Source organism: Drosophila tropicalis, unplaced genomic scaffold (genome assembly GCF_018151085.1).
Source record: "Drosophila tropicalis isolate 14030-0801.00 unplaced genomic scaffold, ASM1815108v1 contig_878, whole genome shotgun sequence".
NCBI lineage: Eukaryota > Metazoa > Arthropoda > Insecta > Diptera > Drosophilidae > Drosophila > Drosophila tropicalis.
The window spans coordinates 5,776,095-5,794,906 of record NW_027173374.1 but is presented as its reverse complement, the minus strand read 5'-3'; the positions used below and the strand labels follow the sequence as shown (position 1 = coordinate 5,794,906).

The 18,812-nt window shown below is 38.0% G+C and overlaps 3 protein-coding genes and 1 long non-coding RNA gene across 5 annotated transcripts in view; 1 reads left to right on the top strand and 3 right to left on the bottom strand.

The window, feature by feature from the left end:
• Window positions 1–167: 167 nt before the first annotated feature.
• RYa-R (RYamide receptor) overlaps window positions 168–18,812 on the bottom strand; it is a 70,563-nt gene continuing 51,918 nt past the window's right edge. Inside the window, exons 5-8 of the mRNA XM_068300301.1 lie at window positions 1,922–1,990; window positions 1,078–1,309; window positions 581–672; window positions 168–518 (exon numbers count right to left, since the gene is read on the bottom strand). Of these exons, the coding sequence (XP_068156402.1) occupies window positions 480–518; window positions 581–672; window positions 1,078–1,309; window positions 1,922–1,990 (432 nt within the window). The 3' untranslated portion in view covers window positions 168–479. The remainder of the gene's footprint in view (window positions 519–580; window positions 673–1,077; window positions 1,310–1,921; window positions 1,991–18,812) is intronic.
• Window positions 3,490–6,030, top strand: LOC137585250 (uncharacterized). 2 transcript variants are annotated; one of them, XR_011033534.1, is made up of 5 exons: window positions 3,490–3,574; window positions 3,643–3,726; window positions 3,787–3,798; window positions 3,867–4,384; window positions 4,465–6,030. It is a non-coding gene; the product is annotated as an uncharacterized lncRNA (long non-coding RNA). The 2 variants fall into 2 exon arrangements; XR_011033533.1 differs by having other exon boundaries at window positions 3,787–4,384.
• On the bottom strand, window positions 12,441–13,403 carry LOC137585828 (odorant receptor 42b-like). Its single transcript, XM_068301804.1, has 3 exons — window positions 13,096–13,403; window positions 12,675–13,032; window positions 12,441–12,609 (listed from the first exon to the last, which is right to left on the bottom strand). The coding sequence occupies exons 1-3, from the start codon at window positions 13,401–13,403 to the stop codon at window positions 12,535–12,537; spliced, it is 741 nt and encodes a 246-aa protein (XP_068157905.1). The 3' UTR covers window positions 12,441–12,534.
• TwdlT (TweedleT) lies at window positions 15,912–17,567 on the bottom strand. Its single transcript, XM_068300271.1, has 3 exons — window positions 17,501–17,567; window positions 17,002–17,418; window positions 15,912–16,932 (listed from the first exon to the last, which is right to left on the bottom strand). Exons 2-3 carry the CDS (start codon window positions 17,306–17,308, stop codon window positions 16,412–16,414), a joined length of 828 nt encoding a protein of 275 aa, XP_068156372.1. The 5' UTR covers window positions 17,309–17,418; window positions 17,501–17,567; the 3' UTR covers window positions 15,912–16,411.

The window sequence follows — 18,812 nt, the reverse complement described above, 5'->3', positions numbered from 1 at the left end:
TCCAAAGTATTTATAAATATTATTAGACTTAAGGGTTTCTTTCTATAGAAGTCTTTTGCCATAAGTGATCGGACAAGTGCCTGCTGAGAAAAGTGTGCAACACTTTGTAGGCGAATGTAGTGAATGTATGGCATACTTTTTGGCTGCATTTACAATTAACCCATTACTTTTACTTATAGGTGGTAGTATTTATATATTTTTAAATCGATTACTGTTACATTAATATACATTTAATAATTGTACATTTACATTGAGTTCTAACATTTTTGTTTATACAATCAACACAATTGAAACAATCAGCTAAACACGCATACACTCACACACACACACACGCATGCACACAGTTACACAAGCACACGTATTCTTGGATCATTGGTTTGTCCTTCAGAACTCAGTGCAGCCAAAGGTTCTCGGCCTATTGCCTCCATTCACATGAAACGCACTCGAGAATTTGCTCGCTGACTCCTCCTCGGGGGCAGCTATCGTAACACTGTGGTCTCTGCACATGAAAATTGACTCTAAAAAGGAACAAGAGAAGTGATCATGATGGGAGAATGGACTGATCTTTGATTTGGCTTACCACTTGCATAGAATTCGTGCGCAGCTTTCGCCTTGTGCTGATGTAGGTGGTGCAGGTGTTCACACGATGTAGGTGGAATGCTTCTTCGGTTCCTTTGATTCAAGAAGAATAACAAATTAGCCAAATTGAGTAACATAATTTCAACTTTCAACTGATAAACAACGATTGGATTTAGGTGTATATAGGTGCTGATCATGCAATTGCTTTTAAATGTCTGCTGGTGTGTATTTGTCATGCACTAGCCTACTAAAATCATATATGTATATATATAAAAAGAAAAACTAAAGTTTTCAAACTACATGCTGTGCCCTCCATTTGGTCGTCGCGGGAGGGCGGGGAAGATAGACAGACAGACCGAAAGCGAGACAGCCAGACAAGACACAATTAGAGAGATTGAGAAAATGGGTTAAAAGAAAGAGGGTGGCACCTAATCCGTATTTTAGGTTTCCTGACTAGACCATCACCATTTCGGCGATGGTATTTGAAGGTCATCTCACCAGTTGCTTCGTAACTACGCTCGCCGCGACTGCGCAAATACCGCAGACAGCAGCAGCGACGCAGGCCGGGCACGCGATACATAATCTGTAGGAAGCCGCCACGGAAGCGGGCATTCATATAGCAATAGATAATCGGATTGTAGCAGCTGTGCGACATGGCCAGCCAATGGAAGGCGAACCATACATAGGGCAGTGGTTTCCATTTCCCAAACTCCTCATCATTGAGCATCAGCTGTCAAGGAACAAAATGAAAAATTAAGAAAATATATTGGTAAATAAATTGCAAAACCGTTTAACAATAAAAACTATTTAGGTATTATTTATCAAATCTTTTAATCCAATTTGTACCCTTAATGATTGATGATAAGAGACTTGACTTATGTCTAAAAGTCAAAAAAGACTGTTTTTTGAGTCGCACATGAAATCAACATGATCGCTTTTGGTTTTTATTTGACCAAAATATAAATTTATTGATTTTAAGTTTAATAATTTTTGTTTTATAGTTAGCAAAGTTATAGCTTGGGACCAATTTGGCCTTTGCTTTTGCCAGTTTAAACATTAAACTTTTGGCAATTGTGAACGATAACCAATCTATGATTTCCTATTGTTGTACATTCAAGGCAAGTTTTTATAATCTACTACTATTAGCCTTATGGGCCTTTATATACATAAATTACTAGCATATCTAACTTAAATTCAAGTTAAGTGACATAGCCTTTCAGAAACCAAAATACATACTTTGCAACGGTTTCGATTACAAATATGATGTTAGAGTAGTTATAAAAAAATAATTATCCAATTGAGTTGGACTTTAATTAAAAGATTTTTTAAGTAATTTACAAACCTGCAGAATGTTGAATGGCAACCAGCAGCTGGTGAATACAATTACAACCGTCAGCATCATTTTAATCATCTGTAAGAGAATAAAAAATAGTCTCATGATAATGCATACCAACCATTGGTTAAAGTTAATTACACTGTATACTTTATAATTGAAGTACGAGTATCTTTGCGAGCATAGAACTTGAGATTACTTTGGGGGTAAGGGAGGCAGCAGGTCAAATTTCATGTACCCAATAGCACCTAAGGACCCATCAATTCGCCTTTGTTCGCCGGTTTACGACCCTTGCTGCATGCATGTGACGACATGAAGGAGACGCTGACGCCCCCCCTTACCATATCTTTCGTCCAGACCGTAAAATCTCACTCAGCCAGCCTTGGGCCATTAAAATTGGCCAACGAATAACTTTATTTGCCATGGAACGGCCAGACACTTGGTTTTATGGTCGCTTGAAACTAATTTTTATCGAAGCATTCACCTAATCTCGGGTGCGTCAACCGACTTAAAGCCGTTGAAGAGTTGTTTCAGCATCAAAAACAGCTTCAGAAAATATGTAGTAAAGGAAACGACATAGAAACCAGGAGGGCAAACCATAAAAACCAAGAAAACAGGACATACAAACACAAATACAAGGAAAATGAAAACATTGTGCTTGAGTCTTTAAGTTATTCGACTTTGGTTTGCCTATTAAGAACATAAAAAAATCTATAAAGCCTTCAAGTTTTCACAGATCAAATGGACTTTCGAAGTAAATGGACTAACAGGTAGGAACACATAAACTCATCAGCTGTGCATGTGTGTTCGAGATTGCGTATGTTGCATATTCTGAGGCGTCAAACTTTATGCGTGTCTACAGCTTATGTGTGGGCCAATTCAGGCAAGCCGAAATGATTTCCTATTGAAGTTTCGCCCTCTGTGTCTCTCGCTGCCCCGCCGGATCTATGCATTTCACACGCAAATTGGCTATAAAAAATTCTTATTACCGTTGTGTACGCAGAGAAGTTCTGTTTTTATTTATCCAAATGTATCAGGTTATATGTAAGTATATACTTATGGCAGTAAATGGCTTCCATTGGGTAAAACAACAGCAGAAGGTTATTGAAAAAAGTTAAAGAGTTGAGTAGCCAAAGAATCTTAAATGAGAATATTTATTCACGACTAGGCCCAGTGGCGTCTTAAAGTAAAGTTAGGGGAGATTTTTAAAACCAAACGATGATTTTATTAAATTATTTTCCTTTTAATGAAACTTCACTTCAAGCATATTTATTTACTCTCTCCCTTCCACCTTCTACGCACTCATTACTTCCCGCAAAGCTCACGATCAGAAAGTGCAGAGAAACTGCATTCTCTCTCATTTAACCGCCCACACTCCCAAACCTAATCGCTCACACCCACACTCGCACGCAGACAAAGAGAATGCTACAGTACTTTTTGTCGCTTAGCAATGAAGTGAGTGAAAGAGTGAGAGTGATAAGTAGTGAGAGTGGTAAGTAGAGAGACCAAGTGGAAGCGAGAGAACGATTCTTCCATATATAAGAAGCTGTGGCTGAGGGGGCGCGCATCAGTTGTGGGGGACGCGTTGCCCCGTTCGGTCGTCCGCGCTCATAGTTCCGGTTGTTCAATAATAATTTCTGATACGATCAATGCAATTTCCGGGTAAGTAATGACTACTATTTTCCTTTTTTTGTTATTATATTACATTTATTATTATATATTTATGCCAGTGCCTACAACTCGCAAATTTCTTTTGTTTTTGCCAACTACATATGACCGCCATCTTTTTCCAGCAATGGCTTCTGGAAATATGGGTAAGCTAGTAGAAAAAAATATATATGTACTTTTTTTTTCTATTTCGTTGGCTTTTTCAGATTGCTTAGCAAGTATTTCTTCAACGAGGTTTTACTTTTTCTCAAGTTCTCCAAGACTATTTTGTGTTTAAACTTTTAAGGCAATTGCCATCCAGATGATCTTCGCCTGATAGACACTATTTAAGATCTGTTTGGATACAAAGCGTAACAAATTTAAAGAGATAAGTTAAATTAACATAGTTTCTTTTATATGCCAAGCAAATGACGTCATAAATACTCTAATGCTCTCTATCTTCTGCTAGCGCCACTTCTAAATGAATGAACTCATTGGGCATTTTGCTCACGTGACCAGGTGAAACAGTTTATGTTCCTGCATGGATGCACGATATAGCCATTAAACACATTTTGTCATCATCATCGTCGTCATTGTCGTCTACGTCAACATTTGAGAATGTTTCAACATTAGCTGCTGTGACACTTTGACAGCCACTTGGCTGCTCTCAACACCATCGAATCATCTTTTAGCGCATTGAGCACATGGAAGCATATTGCCAATCTAGCTGATGATGCAAAACCAAAAGAGCATCGAAAATTGCCAATAATGCCAAACAAATGATGGAGAGAATCATATGCTAAACTTTTGATTGAATTTCAATATGTAAGCAGATGCTTTGTGCATTTTGCATATCAATTTTTATCGCATAATCGTTGGAATATTGAAATTCTTTTTCCCAATAGCAACCGCTTTTGGCCGCCTATCAATAATAATCATTTTTCGTCTATCCTTCTTGTCGTGCCTGTAGGGCTACTAACTGTTGACTGTTGCCAAGTCGGTCCGTTAACGAGGTCATAATATACATAAACATCTACACAGACGTATGTACATACATTTGAATGTTGCGTTACTAGGCAAAAGGAAAACAAAGTAATAATAATGTAAACATCAAGTATACGCACCGCTGTACCAACTGAAGCCAACTAAGCTTGAAATAATGTTTATACTAATTTGTATGTTTTCCCTAACGCCTTGTCTGAGACAAGTAAATCTGCTACGGTGTCGACATTGTTGTCTGCGTCGGCGACCTTTCACTGTGCACTCAACTTTCCTTGAAAAATGGCAAAATGCAATGTCATTTAGCCGAATCTCAAGTGGCAATGAGTTTTTGTTTTGTAGCTCAACTGCCTGCAGGCTAAGGAGGTCTTCAAATGACAACTTACTCAAGCTCATTACTCATACGCCACATGAGCCACTTGGTACTCCGTTTATTTTGCTTCTGTTGTATTTTATTTTAACCTTATCTCCTTAACTTTACTTTTTGTGGTAGTTTCATTTGGTCATTGAAGATTTGACAATCTCACGACTTAATTGCCGACAAGAGCAACAGCAACATCAGCATCAACATCAACGGCAGCTTAAATCATTTGACACTTTGACATTTTTTGTTTTCTTTCGCGTGAACCGGTTACAGTTACGGTTATTGTAAGTGTTATGCACGCCCATCAAATTTAATGCCAATGCGGCAGTGCTTACATAAAAAATGAGTTCATACTGTCAGACATATTCAACCAGGGCGAGTGTTGTAATTTATTAAAATGATTTCGGTTTAATGTACACACCCACCAGCAGCCCATCGAATCCCTCCCGAAGCCGCCACCCCCAATCCCTTTCGAAAGTAACGGGAAAAAAAGGAAGCAAAATCAAAAAAACGAAAATAAAACAAACATAAATCAGATAGCTGGCCATCAACTCTTAAAGACCAAATGCCAGACAGAGTCTTTTCTAATTTAGACTGACAAATGAATTTTTATATGAGTCAAAGTGTTTTGATTTGAGTTTCGTTGATGTAGGCGATGGTTCATTTGCCAGCGAAACGTGCCACAAGACCAGACCAAAGGCCGGCCAGTATAATGAGGTGCAAAGTGTGCGGCAACTCTTCTTCTTCTAGTTCTCACCCAACACAAAAAATTGAAGCGTTAATTAAATTTCTTGACACGTCCAGAAGACAGGCAAATGGTTTTCTATCTAAGAGCCTTGCGAGTTGTTTCAACTAAGTTTTTTGTTTAATTTATTTAATGAATGGGGAAAGGCAAAGTTGATTACTTTTTAAGTGCAGCAAAACTTGATTTATGTCGGCACATTTTGTGTCAGGATGGGGGAAAAGAGAGTGGAGCTGTACGGCTGGAAAGGATGGACTGATCCAACAAATGTCAAATGTGAAATATCAACTGTAGAGGACTGGACATTATAATGTTTCATCGTTCATTTCCTTTACATGTAACATCTGAGCTTTAAATTGTCCAATCAGTGGCAGAGTCACTGGGCTGGGTTTGTGGTAGGTAAGCGCATTAAATGCTTGAATTGTAATTTTTGTGTTTTATTTTTTTCCCCATTTGTTTTTTATTTTGGGCATGTGACGTAATGATGGTTTATTTGCTTGTTTTATGGATTTTCATTCATTTATATGATTATTGAAATTTTTGTTGTGGGAATTGGCAATTGAAAATGAAATTGCAGACTATAACTATGAGGCAAAAGTTTATGTTCAGAGGGTAAAGAGAATTTGTTATACACTTTGATTTCTTCATATGTAATCCTATGAGATGGTTAAGGTTTTCTTTATTACAAGCCAAAATTACTTTCACAAATTGATTATGTAAGCATAACCTTCTACCTAAAGTTGATATACTCATTTAAGAAAGGAGAGCAAAGCAGCTTAAGATTATGTGGGTGTTAATTCGCTTTCGTTTGGTAATTGGCGGATCGTCATTTCAAATTGTGATTTATAAAACTGTGACCCAGCTGACCCATCAGTATGGTATTTATGGCAAACCAGAGTAAAGTCATTAATTAAACAGTTCAATAATAAATAATGGCTAATGCGAAATCACTTTTGTTACTTTTCTCTTTTATAACCCGTATAATTCAAACTGTGGTCAGCCAATTTTGTTTTTTAGACTCTGATTTTTGTAAATTTACAAAAAAAAAAACGTTTTTTTTTACCTTTCCCATTTCAAAATGACAGACAACAACTGAAATTTAAAGTGAACTAGCTACAAATGATGAAAATTAAACTTATTTATAGATTCCCTTTAAATAAAGTTATAAATTTCCGAAGCAATTCAAATTTGTGTCCTGTAAATCTTAAACATAGTTTTGCATATACCCTTGAACTTTGACCCATATGTAAATATTAGAGAAAAGTCAATGAATTTATAAAACTTTTGCATAGAAAAAGAGAGTATATGCAGATATCATGAATAAATTTCATATTAACCTTATGTTCAGCCAATCGATTACAGCGAACTGTCATTTAAGCAAGTTATCAGCAAACAGTTAACAGAATCTGTAGGCAGTTTAATTTGTCTAAATGTAATAGAGGATGCAATCAAACTAAAGCCTTGCTCTACCACCCCGCTGGCAATCAAACTAATTATCAACTAATTTACTCAGTAAATTCACATTGAAACTTTCAGGCCAATTGCAAAATAAAAACGAAAAAAAGTGTAATTGAAGGGCATAAAAAACAGCGTAGGTAAACCAAAAAGTTTTATTTTTAGAAACATAGGTCAGAAGAAAATAAAGTTACTTTAATGGGGAAGGCGAATTAAAAAATGAAACCCAATGCCAAAGTAGAAATCGTAAAAATCCAAAGTCATAAAAAATAATCAAATGGGAAAATGAAGTCAATAAACAAAGTGAATAAGGTTTACTTTTTTGTTGCTACTCTCTCTCTCTCTCTCTCCCTCTCTGTCTCTCAGTCTCTCTTTCCTTTTGTGTTCAGAAGAAAGAAATTTTTGGGCGGTTGGCCATACTATTGACCAGAAGCTTCTTGGTAAACCATATTGGGCGATAAAACCACATAAAATATAAGCCCAACAAGAGGCATTTGCTTAGGCATTGGCCATTGGGCACTGGGCGTGTTGTTTGTTGCCAAATTTGATGGATAGCCATGAGGCCGCAGACTACGAACTTTTGTTTAAGTTGTTGCTGGAAATAATCTTCACCTTTCAGCCGTATACACGCATACGACATACGTGAGCGAGGCGACTTTTACTTTTACGACTGACATACATTATAATTAACACCACAGTGTATAAGGGGCGTGCCAGGAAACGGGCTAAGAAAAACGCGCAATTAATTAAACCGCCGAAAGTGTCATAAACCGCTGCGGCATCCCCAAAAAATAAAAACCAAACGAAACCAAACCAAAAAAGGGCGAAGGTATAAGGAAACAGCATGAGGACAAGGGACAAAGGTTGTCAATTATATGAAGAAACCAAAAGCCCAGAACTGGTATCCATCCCCGTCTCTCTGTCTCTGTCTCACGCTCTATCTCTCTCGGACGCACTTTCGCTGTGCCTCCTTTCATATGCTCAAGTGTTGTGGCCATGTCACTTACAGGCAAGGCAAAAAACTCAAAATGAAACACCATAAAATTGTCCTCGAGTGAAAAATAAAAGCCTTAAAGTACGCATTTTTTTCCCGGTATTTCTCTCGCATATTTATTTAAGGACGAGTTGTGGTGCTCTTTGCTGAAATAATAAAAGTATTTACTTCCTTCGTTCAAGATACGCAATTGTTTACACAGAGGGTGAAGACCAAAGATATCTTAAAATTTCTTATAAACTATAAGAGAGTTATGTGCTAACATAAAACAGTCTGCTTACTTACTATAAAGATTTGAAAAGGATAAAAATATATGAAAACGTCTTGGGAAAAACACGATTTTTAGATAAATTTCATGAACAATTCGTTGATATTCAAATTTAATACAAAATACTACATAAAATATCTATAAACCTATTCGTATATAAAACCTATTCGATTTTTGAGCTTAACTTTAACTTTTTAACATAATATTTGACGAGGTATTAAACGATCGAGTAATATAAATAGACATTTAATGTCTAACACATCCTTTTAACATAAAATAACTAATATTTTCTTTGTTTTTCTTCATGATTTTCATATCTTTGTTTTCCTTTTAATATTCCATTTTTCGAACAGGGTTCGAGATATTATTGTCATTGCAGTTACCTAAGTAGCCTCGAATTGTGCATACTTGAAATGCTTAACAAGTTGTCCACTTAACCTGGAACACCTTCTGCATCACGACCAAGCGACTATTGTGTGCGGGCAAAGTAGTTGAAAGTACACACACTAAAGTCTATTGTATGGGAGCTATAGACTGTTAACACACAAGGTGCACTTGGGAGACATTTGTGTAACTATGTGGTATACAAGCATCTGGCTGACTGCTTTGGCTGTGGCTCTGGATCTGGCTCCTTTCGGTTGCTGTCTGTGTGGTTATATGCAAATTGCCGCCTATCGTTACAAGATAAATTTTCAAGTGCCAAGACCATGAACGGAACATCATTGTACAAGAGAAATTGGCCGCCCATCAACATCCATGTGCATGGAAACTAGAACTAGCCAGCTGGCTAGATATAGCTCTATTGTGTCTACCAAAAATTTCTACAAAATTCTCAAACCAATCTGCGACAATGTTGCGGATACTAACTTTTAAATTCACTCCTACAGCATGTGTACAAGGTTTCTTTTTTTGAGCTTGGGAGGCGTGGTGAATTGTGTGTGCATTTGCCTTTGTTCTTACACTCTCCGAAATAAAAAGTGATTAGAATTGGATTGAATTTTAAGAATTTAACATCATGTTTCTTTTCAAATGAATGAATCTTTTATAGATATCAATAGAAAATAACATTTTAGATAGATTTCACACTATCATTGGGTTAAGTTTACAATCCTTTAAGAATCCCATTTAAAGCCAGACATTTTTTAGATTTTTGTCCAGTGCATTTTCAGTTTGGCACATGCAAAGTTTGCTTTGGTCCTACATTTGATTTATAGGCCGGCGTTGTTGCCTGCTGTTGGTGGTGTTTGCCACATACTCTTTGTTCTTCGTGCCACATGAAAACACACAGTTTAGATGCATACCTAGATATATGGTTTTTTGGCGATACATATGTGAACGGCGAATAGCACGTTCCATGCTTTACGAGTTTACGAGCCAAGCCAAGCCCAGCCCAGAGTGAGTGGAGGATATTGGTTTTTGTTCAACAACCTTTTACGAGCCGCACACAGATCGAGAAGAGAAAAGTAATTAAAAAGTCCAGAAAAAGCTGCAAGATATTGATTACCCAAATATTGTTGACAACAAGATGTTATACTAATACTACTACTTTTTGCAAATTGAAAACAAAGCACTTTGGAATTTGCATTCACAACTTGTTGATTTTGGCAAATAAATCTTATTTCTGATGACAAGTGACACTTTGCCAATTAATATTGATTTAGGCTGATCCGCATATTAAATGAGAATTTAAACAAGATAATTAGTCTTAGTTGACGTTAACCAATGATGGCCATCGTCAAAATGCGTCTTTGTTTGCAAAATGATTTAAATTGTATGGCATCATGCATGACGAATGGACATTGCCATTGATGCGTCTGAAACAGCCGCAGACGGTGGTAATGGCGAAGGCGGAGGGCGGAAGTAATATCATTTGGCCATAAAATATGAAGAGCTGGGAACAAAGGTAACGGCACAGAGCCACAATACTCACACAGCCAGAGTCACAGTTAGCCTGATGCCAAGTCAGTCAGTCGGCCTACCGGCCAAAATACAAAAAATAAAAGTGAAAGTGACAAAGCAGAGCAGATGAAAGAGGAAGAAGAAGCTTGCGAGTGACAATGACAATGCCATTGCTTTCTGTATACTTAAGGCATTAAAAACATTACACGAAAAAACCGAAACGACACAAAAATAAAGCACAGACTCGACACAAAGATATACATTCAATACAATTACATTCCATTGGCCAAGCCTCGACTTTTTGATACTCAGCATTAACTTTAGTCAAAACAAATAGTTTATATTTATTTAAAGTTTTCATAAAAACATAAATGTTTGCAGCTAAGCAGCTAAAAAAAAAAAAAAAAACCATCAACTTAAACTACTCAGAGTTCTTTCTTCCTGTCTCCTCATTTGTTTCCTCGATTATCCTACTCTTCCTTCTGTGCCTGTGTAGTTAGCCCTGCTAATGACTAAGTGCGAATACGGTTTGTGAGAGATATGTATTTTTCGTTGAGAATTTTTGGAAACTTTTAATTCCCCATCCACTTTTCCACAATATTCAATTGCTTTATAAAAGTCACTACAGAAAATGCCAATTTGGCCACCTTTTGGTAAAATGAAAAACAAAACTAAAATTTCCGTTACACGAATTAATTTTTAGACATTATATTACCTGTAGATTGGTTTGTATGGAAATTGGAAATATGGCTCCAGCTGTAAAGGCAATCGGTTGCTGAGCATGATGAATAAATTGAATTACAGCCGATTTATAGCGACGACTCGATCCAACCCAATTGGAATGAAAGATAGCCAATGCCAGTCTATCACAGTTGTCCACGATTAAGTCACAGGTGTAACAAAATGGGAATGTCTGAGCCGTCAATCCCATTATGAGTACAAAACGGGACAATCCATTCCAGAAGTCGCAGATAAATAATAGGCTAACTAGTGTACAACCCAACATAATGCCAATCAAAATAAATTGTACAAAATTAAGAAGATGAGATTGCATCGTACGACCCAATAGCGAATCCTAGAATGATCTGATTCATCCACACAGAACTCATCCATACGGTCCATCAGTTTTTTAGCCTTTACATATTGTGGTAGATGGAAGTAAAAAGACAGAACCTTTAGGGAACACCCAACAATGTTAATGACATCTGTGAGTAATGTTAAAAAATCGCTGGGAGTAAAATTTGTAAAATCTTTGACCAAACCCAATATCATTGCAAAAGGCACATATATAATCCATCCCAAGATCACGAATCCCCTAAACATCATATATAATTTTTGGCCTTTCGATGGCGGCAACCAACCAGCGGCAGTCATTGCATACTCGAAATAGGCGAACGCTTCTCCAGATGACTTCAAATCTTGTGGTCCAGGTTGTCGCAATAATTTAAATATCATTTCGATTAGTTTTAGTTTTCTTTTGATAAACTTCACTGGATGTCCTTATGTAACTGTGGAAAGTTATGTGAATTCACTAGTATTTATACCGTTTACTGGTGTCAATGCTTACGCAACTTGCTAATCAATTAGCAACACATGTGTTCACTGTAGAAGTTTACCCACAATTTAGCGGAATTTCTAATTCAATAAATGGTTTTTACTTTACGCCTAGTACGGATTCACCCCTCAGTCTTGGGCTTATTTGAGGGGGCCGTTGAGAAAATAATCAGAAGGCCAATTAATAAAATAATAATAATAATCCTTGCAACATTTTGTTTAATACAATTCTCAGCGAACCGTTGGAAGGTAAAAGGCCTATCCTTCTTAAGGATTTGTATATATGCGATTCCACACTTTGAAATTATTTTTTTCGCTTTTACTACCATAGTGTAGCTTTTGTCTTTACCTTGATATTGATGTTTAAGCAATTGAATAGTGGGAGTTTTGACTTTTTACGACTCTAATTAGTAAAATGTAAACAATTATTTTTTTGACTGCTTGTGCAGTTTATTTTTTATTAGAAGTGTTATTTATTAAACAAATTTTTCATTGGTTATAATAAAATTGAGACCTCAGCTTTCGAGCTATCAGTTAGTCTAGGCTTTTGTTAAGGTTCCTAGATTAGACTTTCTATTATCTTGATTCGTGCTGTGAAAAAGCGGTGTTCGAAGGTGTATAGAGAAAAGAGTGCGAGTGTGTGTGTATTTTATATGTGTGGTCTGATGAGGTTTCACTTCCATTACGATATGTTCCTCATTCAATTCTTCCTTAGCTTTTCTTCAATGTTCATTTGTTTTACAAATGTCACCACAGAAAATGCCAACTTGGCCACCTTTAGGCAAAACGGAAAAGAATTAAATCTCTGACAACTCTTCTTAAAAGTCTTTGGACACTAACCTTTATATTGGTTTGCATACAAATGGAAAATATGGAGCCAGCACTAAAGGCAATCGGTTGCTGAGCTTTATGCAGGAATTGTATGAGAGTCGATTTGTAGCGACGACTCGAATTATACCAATTGGAATGAAATATGGCCAACGCCAGTCTGTCGCAGTCGTCCATTATCAGGTCGCAAGTGTAACAAAATGGAAATGTTTGACATATTATGCCAATTACATATGCAACGCAGGCCAATCCGGCCCAGAAGTCAGAGAAGAAGAACAGATTAACCAAAGTGCAACCCAAAATAGCGCCAATCAATAGAAATTGTATAAAAGTGGTTCTTGAAACTAAAGGTCGCATTATTTCGACATATCTGGGAGAAGAAAAAAGAAATTTAGTGTGTCGTTATTATTTTTAGGGCTCCTTCAATACGTACTCCAAAATGAGTTTATGATGCGCTAGGCAAATTTTTAAGTTCTCATAACGTTTTTCCTCTGTCTCTTCGGTGTCTAAACGTAATTTACAAACTCTTTCTCGAAGCACACCGAGATGAGCTCTCAGCATAGAAGAATAAAGGACCATAAAGACGTCCACCAATTGATTTTGCATCACTCCAAAGAAAAGAAGGAATAACTCCCAAAAGGAGGCTATCCACAAATTTGTTGTGCTCGATTTCCAATCAATGACTGGATTATAGATGCGCAACGGCGTCATGCCATTGAAGGTCGCACTTGCAAATGCCATTATACTGTAGTTGGTGTAAATTATCTGAAATATTACATAGATTACATTGCACCTTATGACCGACAAGTGAATCCTACGACGATCTGCTCCATCCACAAGGTACTCATCCAAACGATTCAATATCTTCTTTAGTTCATGATACTTTGATAGACTCAAACAGAAAAGTGTCACTCGCGATGTACATCCAAAATCATTGATACAAGCCTGCAGCGAGGTGAGAAGTTCGCCTGGCGAATAGCTTGCAATGTCTTTAATATAACTTGTAATTAAACCAAAGGGGAAATATACAATCGACCACATAAACACAAATACTCTAAACACCGTATAGAGTTTTTGGCCATTCCTAGGTGGTAGCCAGCCAACAATAGTCATTCCATATTCGAAATAAGTAAAAGCATCCGAGGATACCCTCATTTCCTCCGGTCCAGGCTTTCTCAATAACTGGAATAACATTTCTTTCGTTTTTCTTTAACTTTTGTTGTAGTTTCTTCACTGTCCTTTCGCAACTGTGGTAAATTATTTTGATCTACCATTATTTATATTTTCAAATTTTAGTCTGCATTGCAATCAATCTGTGACATTTGTTTTAGCCTTTTTGTAAAGGATTTTTCCCACAATTTCGCAGAATAAATAATATTTGTTTAAGTATATGTTTGGAATTCGCACAAGTATCAATTGTGTCCCATATGCGTGGTTCGGAACCTTACGCATGTACGTAATCAATTACAGAACTACAAGTAAAGGATTTTTCCCACAATTATTGCCCAATCTTTTACCCAAAGGACTTGGCTTATTATTTTAAGTATAGGTTTTTCTTCAGGGTTATAGGTCGGATCATATATAGCATGGCCATGAGTTGTGTGTATAATATCACCTTCTTACATTGACAAAGATTGACGTGTTGTTTTCATTATATCAATTTTTTGTTTTCCTCGAAATTCAGAACTGTTAAAATATGCCAAAATATTGATTGAAGACTTTTTACCGTAGCTCTTCTCAATGATTCACTTATTTACAAACGATAGTCCTTTATAATGTCTTAATACACGATTTGAGCGTACTCATGGACACCATAGGTCCATAGGTGGTCGAAAGCAATTTGTTGATAAAGTTTATTCCATGCATGTTGCTGCCTATTTTTACTTATTTCTAAAGTTTATTTGCTTATTTTAATCAACATTTAATGAGAAAATAGAAAGTGGATGTCATTATTAAGAAGAAGGTTTGAAAATAAAAGAGTTTAATATTATTCAGTTGTTTATTGGAAGTAACAAAAAGTAAAATGAAATGTTTGTTATTTAATTCCGGTTGTTTGTTACATACACTTTACATTAATTTCGGTATACTTGATTGCCGTATTTGTACAGGGTAGAAAAAGAAAAATAAAGGAAAACACTTAAAAATTGTTAACCACAGACTGAACAGGGCTAGTGACTTTGGAGATACTTGAAATCCCAGCGAGAAGTAAGATGCCAAGATAAAAGCCTGGCAAAAGTTTTCGATAATTTAGGATGGAGCTAACACTTTAGACAAAAAGTGGATAGAGAGAGAAAGAGAGAGCGATAGAGGGGGAAGTGGGGGGACACCTAACTAAAACTAAACAGTTGTAAACTTTGTACTTTCCACTCCATTCTTCGAGCTCAGCACCTTCAGCTTGTTAGCTCACCCACACACACACGCACATAATTGCGGTATTGTCGTGGTATCCAGGCACTTTTTACCAGCTGACTTTAAAGTACCCCAAAGTGGGTCTGACTGGTGGGTGAGTGATGACGGCGGTGGCTCTGGCAGTGGAAGGAGTTCAAAAGAAACTTGGAATTCGCAGCATTCAAACGAGTCAACTTAATTAAAATGGACATTTCTGGTCAGGTTTTTTCTTCGTTTCTCTGTGTTTCCTTTAACTTAATCCTCTTTCTTTTTGGTCTTTGCTTGGAAGCTTAAGTGCTGGAAACCGTTAATTTCCCTACCGAGTAGGTCATAGAAAATTGCTTAGAATAAACTAAGTCTGGGGCGGTGAGGAGTGCAGGCTGAACGAAAAATTTCACATTAAAGTTATGGCTATAATGCCATGAAATTACTTTTTAATTAGTTTGAACCGAGTTAAAGTACTCTCAATTTCATTTTCTGACCCTTTAAATTATCTCCTTCATTTTGGTTATTTAGGCTAACTAAATTAAGTGGAAGGAAATAATTAATGGCTCAATTTTTGTTGGGTGAATTTAATCTTAATCGAATCGAAGGGCCGGACCTTCAAATAGCTTTACTTTCTCGCAAATGGAAAAATTTAATAAAAAATGCTTTGTTTTTTTTTTTTTTTTGTAATTTTGTCACCGTTGTTTTTTTTTAATGTGCATATAGTACTTAAATCTAGAATATTTTATATATTTATATATATATATAGATTATAATTAATATGTATGCCATATTAATTTCTTCTTCTGCTATCGCTCTTCAAGTGCCAAATGAAGTTCCCAATGGCAAGGAACGAAACATTTGTCACTTCTTTTAGCTATTTAGATATTTCAAGGCTTTCTTTTCCAACATGGATTGGGGATTGTAGGACTTCAGGGGAAATATGTATGTGAGAGATTTGGAATAGGATTGGAGTTAGAGAAACGGACAGAAAGGAAAGCGTGAAAAATTGAAAATTATATATATACAAAAGTTGGGACCCATGTTTTGGGCAGAGAGTAGAGTAGAGTGGATTAGAGTGTCAGAAGAGTCAACACTTGTGTGTGGTAGAAGATCGTCACGTTGGGGGTAAGTCGTCCAGTCCGAGGACGGATCCAATAATGGTTTCATTCAGTTGTTCTTGTTGTTGATGTGTGTTTGTTTGTCTTTGTTTTTGTGTGATGTAATTTATGAGAGACAGGACTAGTCAGCAGCTTGAGCCGATTTTGAAGTTGGTGTTGAAACTAGTGTGGATGCTGGTGGTGCTGATGCTGAGATGTTGTTAATGTTGATGGATTTGATGATGTTTCTGCTGATGATGGTTATGAGGAAGAGCCTTAGTATGGGCCAGACTTTCCAGGTGGTCCGTAGTTGCTGGATGGAGCCGAGATAGAACCGCCATCACCACCGCCAGTTGAATAGCCGCCATCACCACCGCCACCGGTCGAGTAGCCGTTGCCGGTGTTGGTCTGAGTGAATCCACCATTGCCGCCTCCAATGCCTCCAGCTTCCTTCTGGGTCTTGTATTTGATGAAGTAAACCTCTGGTTTCGAGGGCTGAGTAGGAGCTGGTGTTGGAATGACAATATCTTGCTGATCCTCGGGCTTCTTGACCAACACATAGACCAGGGTCTTCTCCTCGTTTTGGGGCTGCAGTGGGATAACTGGAGCCTGGTACGAGGGTGGGGATGGAGCCTTAATGAAGATGATCTTGTAGTGCTTCTGAGACTGACCAACTGGCAAGTTGGGACGCTGACGGATTTCCTCTTGCTCGGGTGGTGGGACATGTACATAGATGTGCTTTTGCACTAGAGTGGTGCCACCACCCCCGCCTCCTCCGAAACCACCTCCGATGCTGCCTGTAAGAAATAATCATTTTGCATTTTAGCCTACACTCTAGAGATTGGATGAGCTTTTGTTGAACGCACCACCTCCTCCGAATCCACCACCGGATCCACCGCCGAATCCACCTCCAAATCCACTACCACCTCCACCTCCAGTGCCGAAGCTGGATGAGCTGCTTGAGGTGCTGAAGCCACCGCCAAATCCACCGCCACCGCCACCACCGCCGCCGCCACCGCCATGGCCACCTCCAAAGCCACCACCAATTCCGCCACCAATTCCACTGGAGCCACCTCCGAAGCCACCGCCACCACCGGGGCGATTATAGTTGTAGCCGGCCTCAGGACGAGCGGCAGCTAGGGCCAGACAGGACATTAAGATGAAGGCTTTCATGGCTGCTTGGTCACGGGTTTTAGAGGACGCGTTGTTCAAATAAACGGATTTTTCGGGAATCGATCTGGGAAACACTTGCACACTTTTGCACTATCACAGTAATCCTAGGTCTGTGTGTGGATACGAAACAAAACAAATTTTGGTTATATATTGGGGACTCAGATTTGGTTTCCACAGTTCAAGCTGCCTCACGTTTTATTAATATATCCTTTGGGATTGGTTGGCTCTCACTGTTGTTTATTAGACCAAATCAAATGCTTCACTGACGAACCAATGCAGCGGCATCATCAATTTATACAGAAATTCAGCAAAAGCCAAAAACACACACATACCCTCACACATACACACGTAAAGCCTAGACGGCAACAGAGCATCTGGGAGAGTATCTTTTTGTGTTTGGTTTTGTTTTTGCACCAAAGGCGACGACGACGACGATGACGACTACGATGATGATCATGATGAAGATGATGATGCACATGCGTGGCCCAGGCCAAGTCAGGCCAGGCTGAAGTAGCTAACTAGCAGGCCAATAATGAGCAGCCTCTGAGTCTGTGAGTATGTTCATCTCTCAGCTATGAGATTGGTAACTCTTTGTGAGTATCAATCTTGTGTGAGTGTGTGTGTGTGTGTAGGACGGCAAGTGAAACCGAAATTACCGCACAATCAACTTATTACCGCACTGTACCAACAGCCAAGAGCCAACGACGACGACGACGACACTGATGATGATGATGATGTCGATTTCCCGTTGAGAGCCGCTGCGTCATCTCCACCAATGGCCACTCTCACTCTCAGTCTCAGTCCCAGTGGCAGAGTCTCAGTCGTGCACTTTCGCTCTCGCTGCTGGGCTTTTTGGGCCTGGCTTGAACGAGGAATCGTATCTCACACTTGAATGTCAGCTGGCCAGGCGAGCAGACTTTCCTCGACTCCTCGACAAAAAATGGAACTCTCATGGAAATGGTAAATGCAACTGCAGTCTAAAATTTCCTCACGATCCCAGCAGACTGGAAAACCCACCAAGAAAAGTCCCCCACCATACGAAAGTGAAAATCAAAAGGAGACAATGGCAATTTGAATAATTTGAATTTGTGCAAGTTCAGTTTTGTGGATTTATAGGTTGTTTTTTTTTTTTTTTGCTTCTCGTCTTCTTCTGTTGTTGATTGTATGTATTATTAAGTGTTATTATTGTATGCCAAGCAGGGGATTTCTTTCTCAAACAGGCAGAAAGCAAAAAAAAGAAAAAAACAACCAACTGTGAGTGAGTAAGTGTAAGACTGACCGAATGAATGAACGACTGAATGAATGTGAGTGACTGTAAGTGTGCCACTGTGTGAATAGCAACAACAAAACAGACAAGGCGGAATGTAATTTGCCACCAGACCATTCAGACGAGAATTTCATAGTCTTTAATTATAATAATCCCTCAATATAATTAAGATTGAAATCATTTAATTTACCGTAAATTGATATTTTATCACCTTCAGAGCCAAGTTGGCGAAAAATG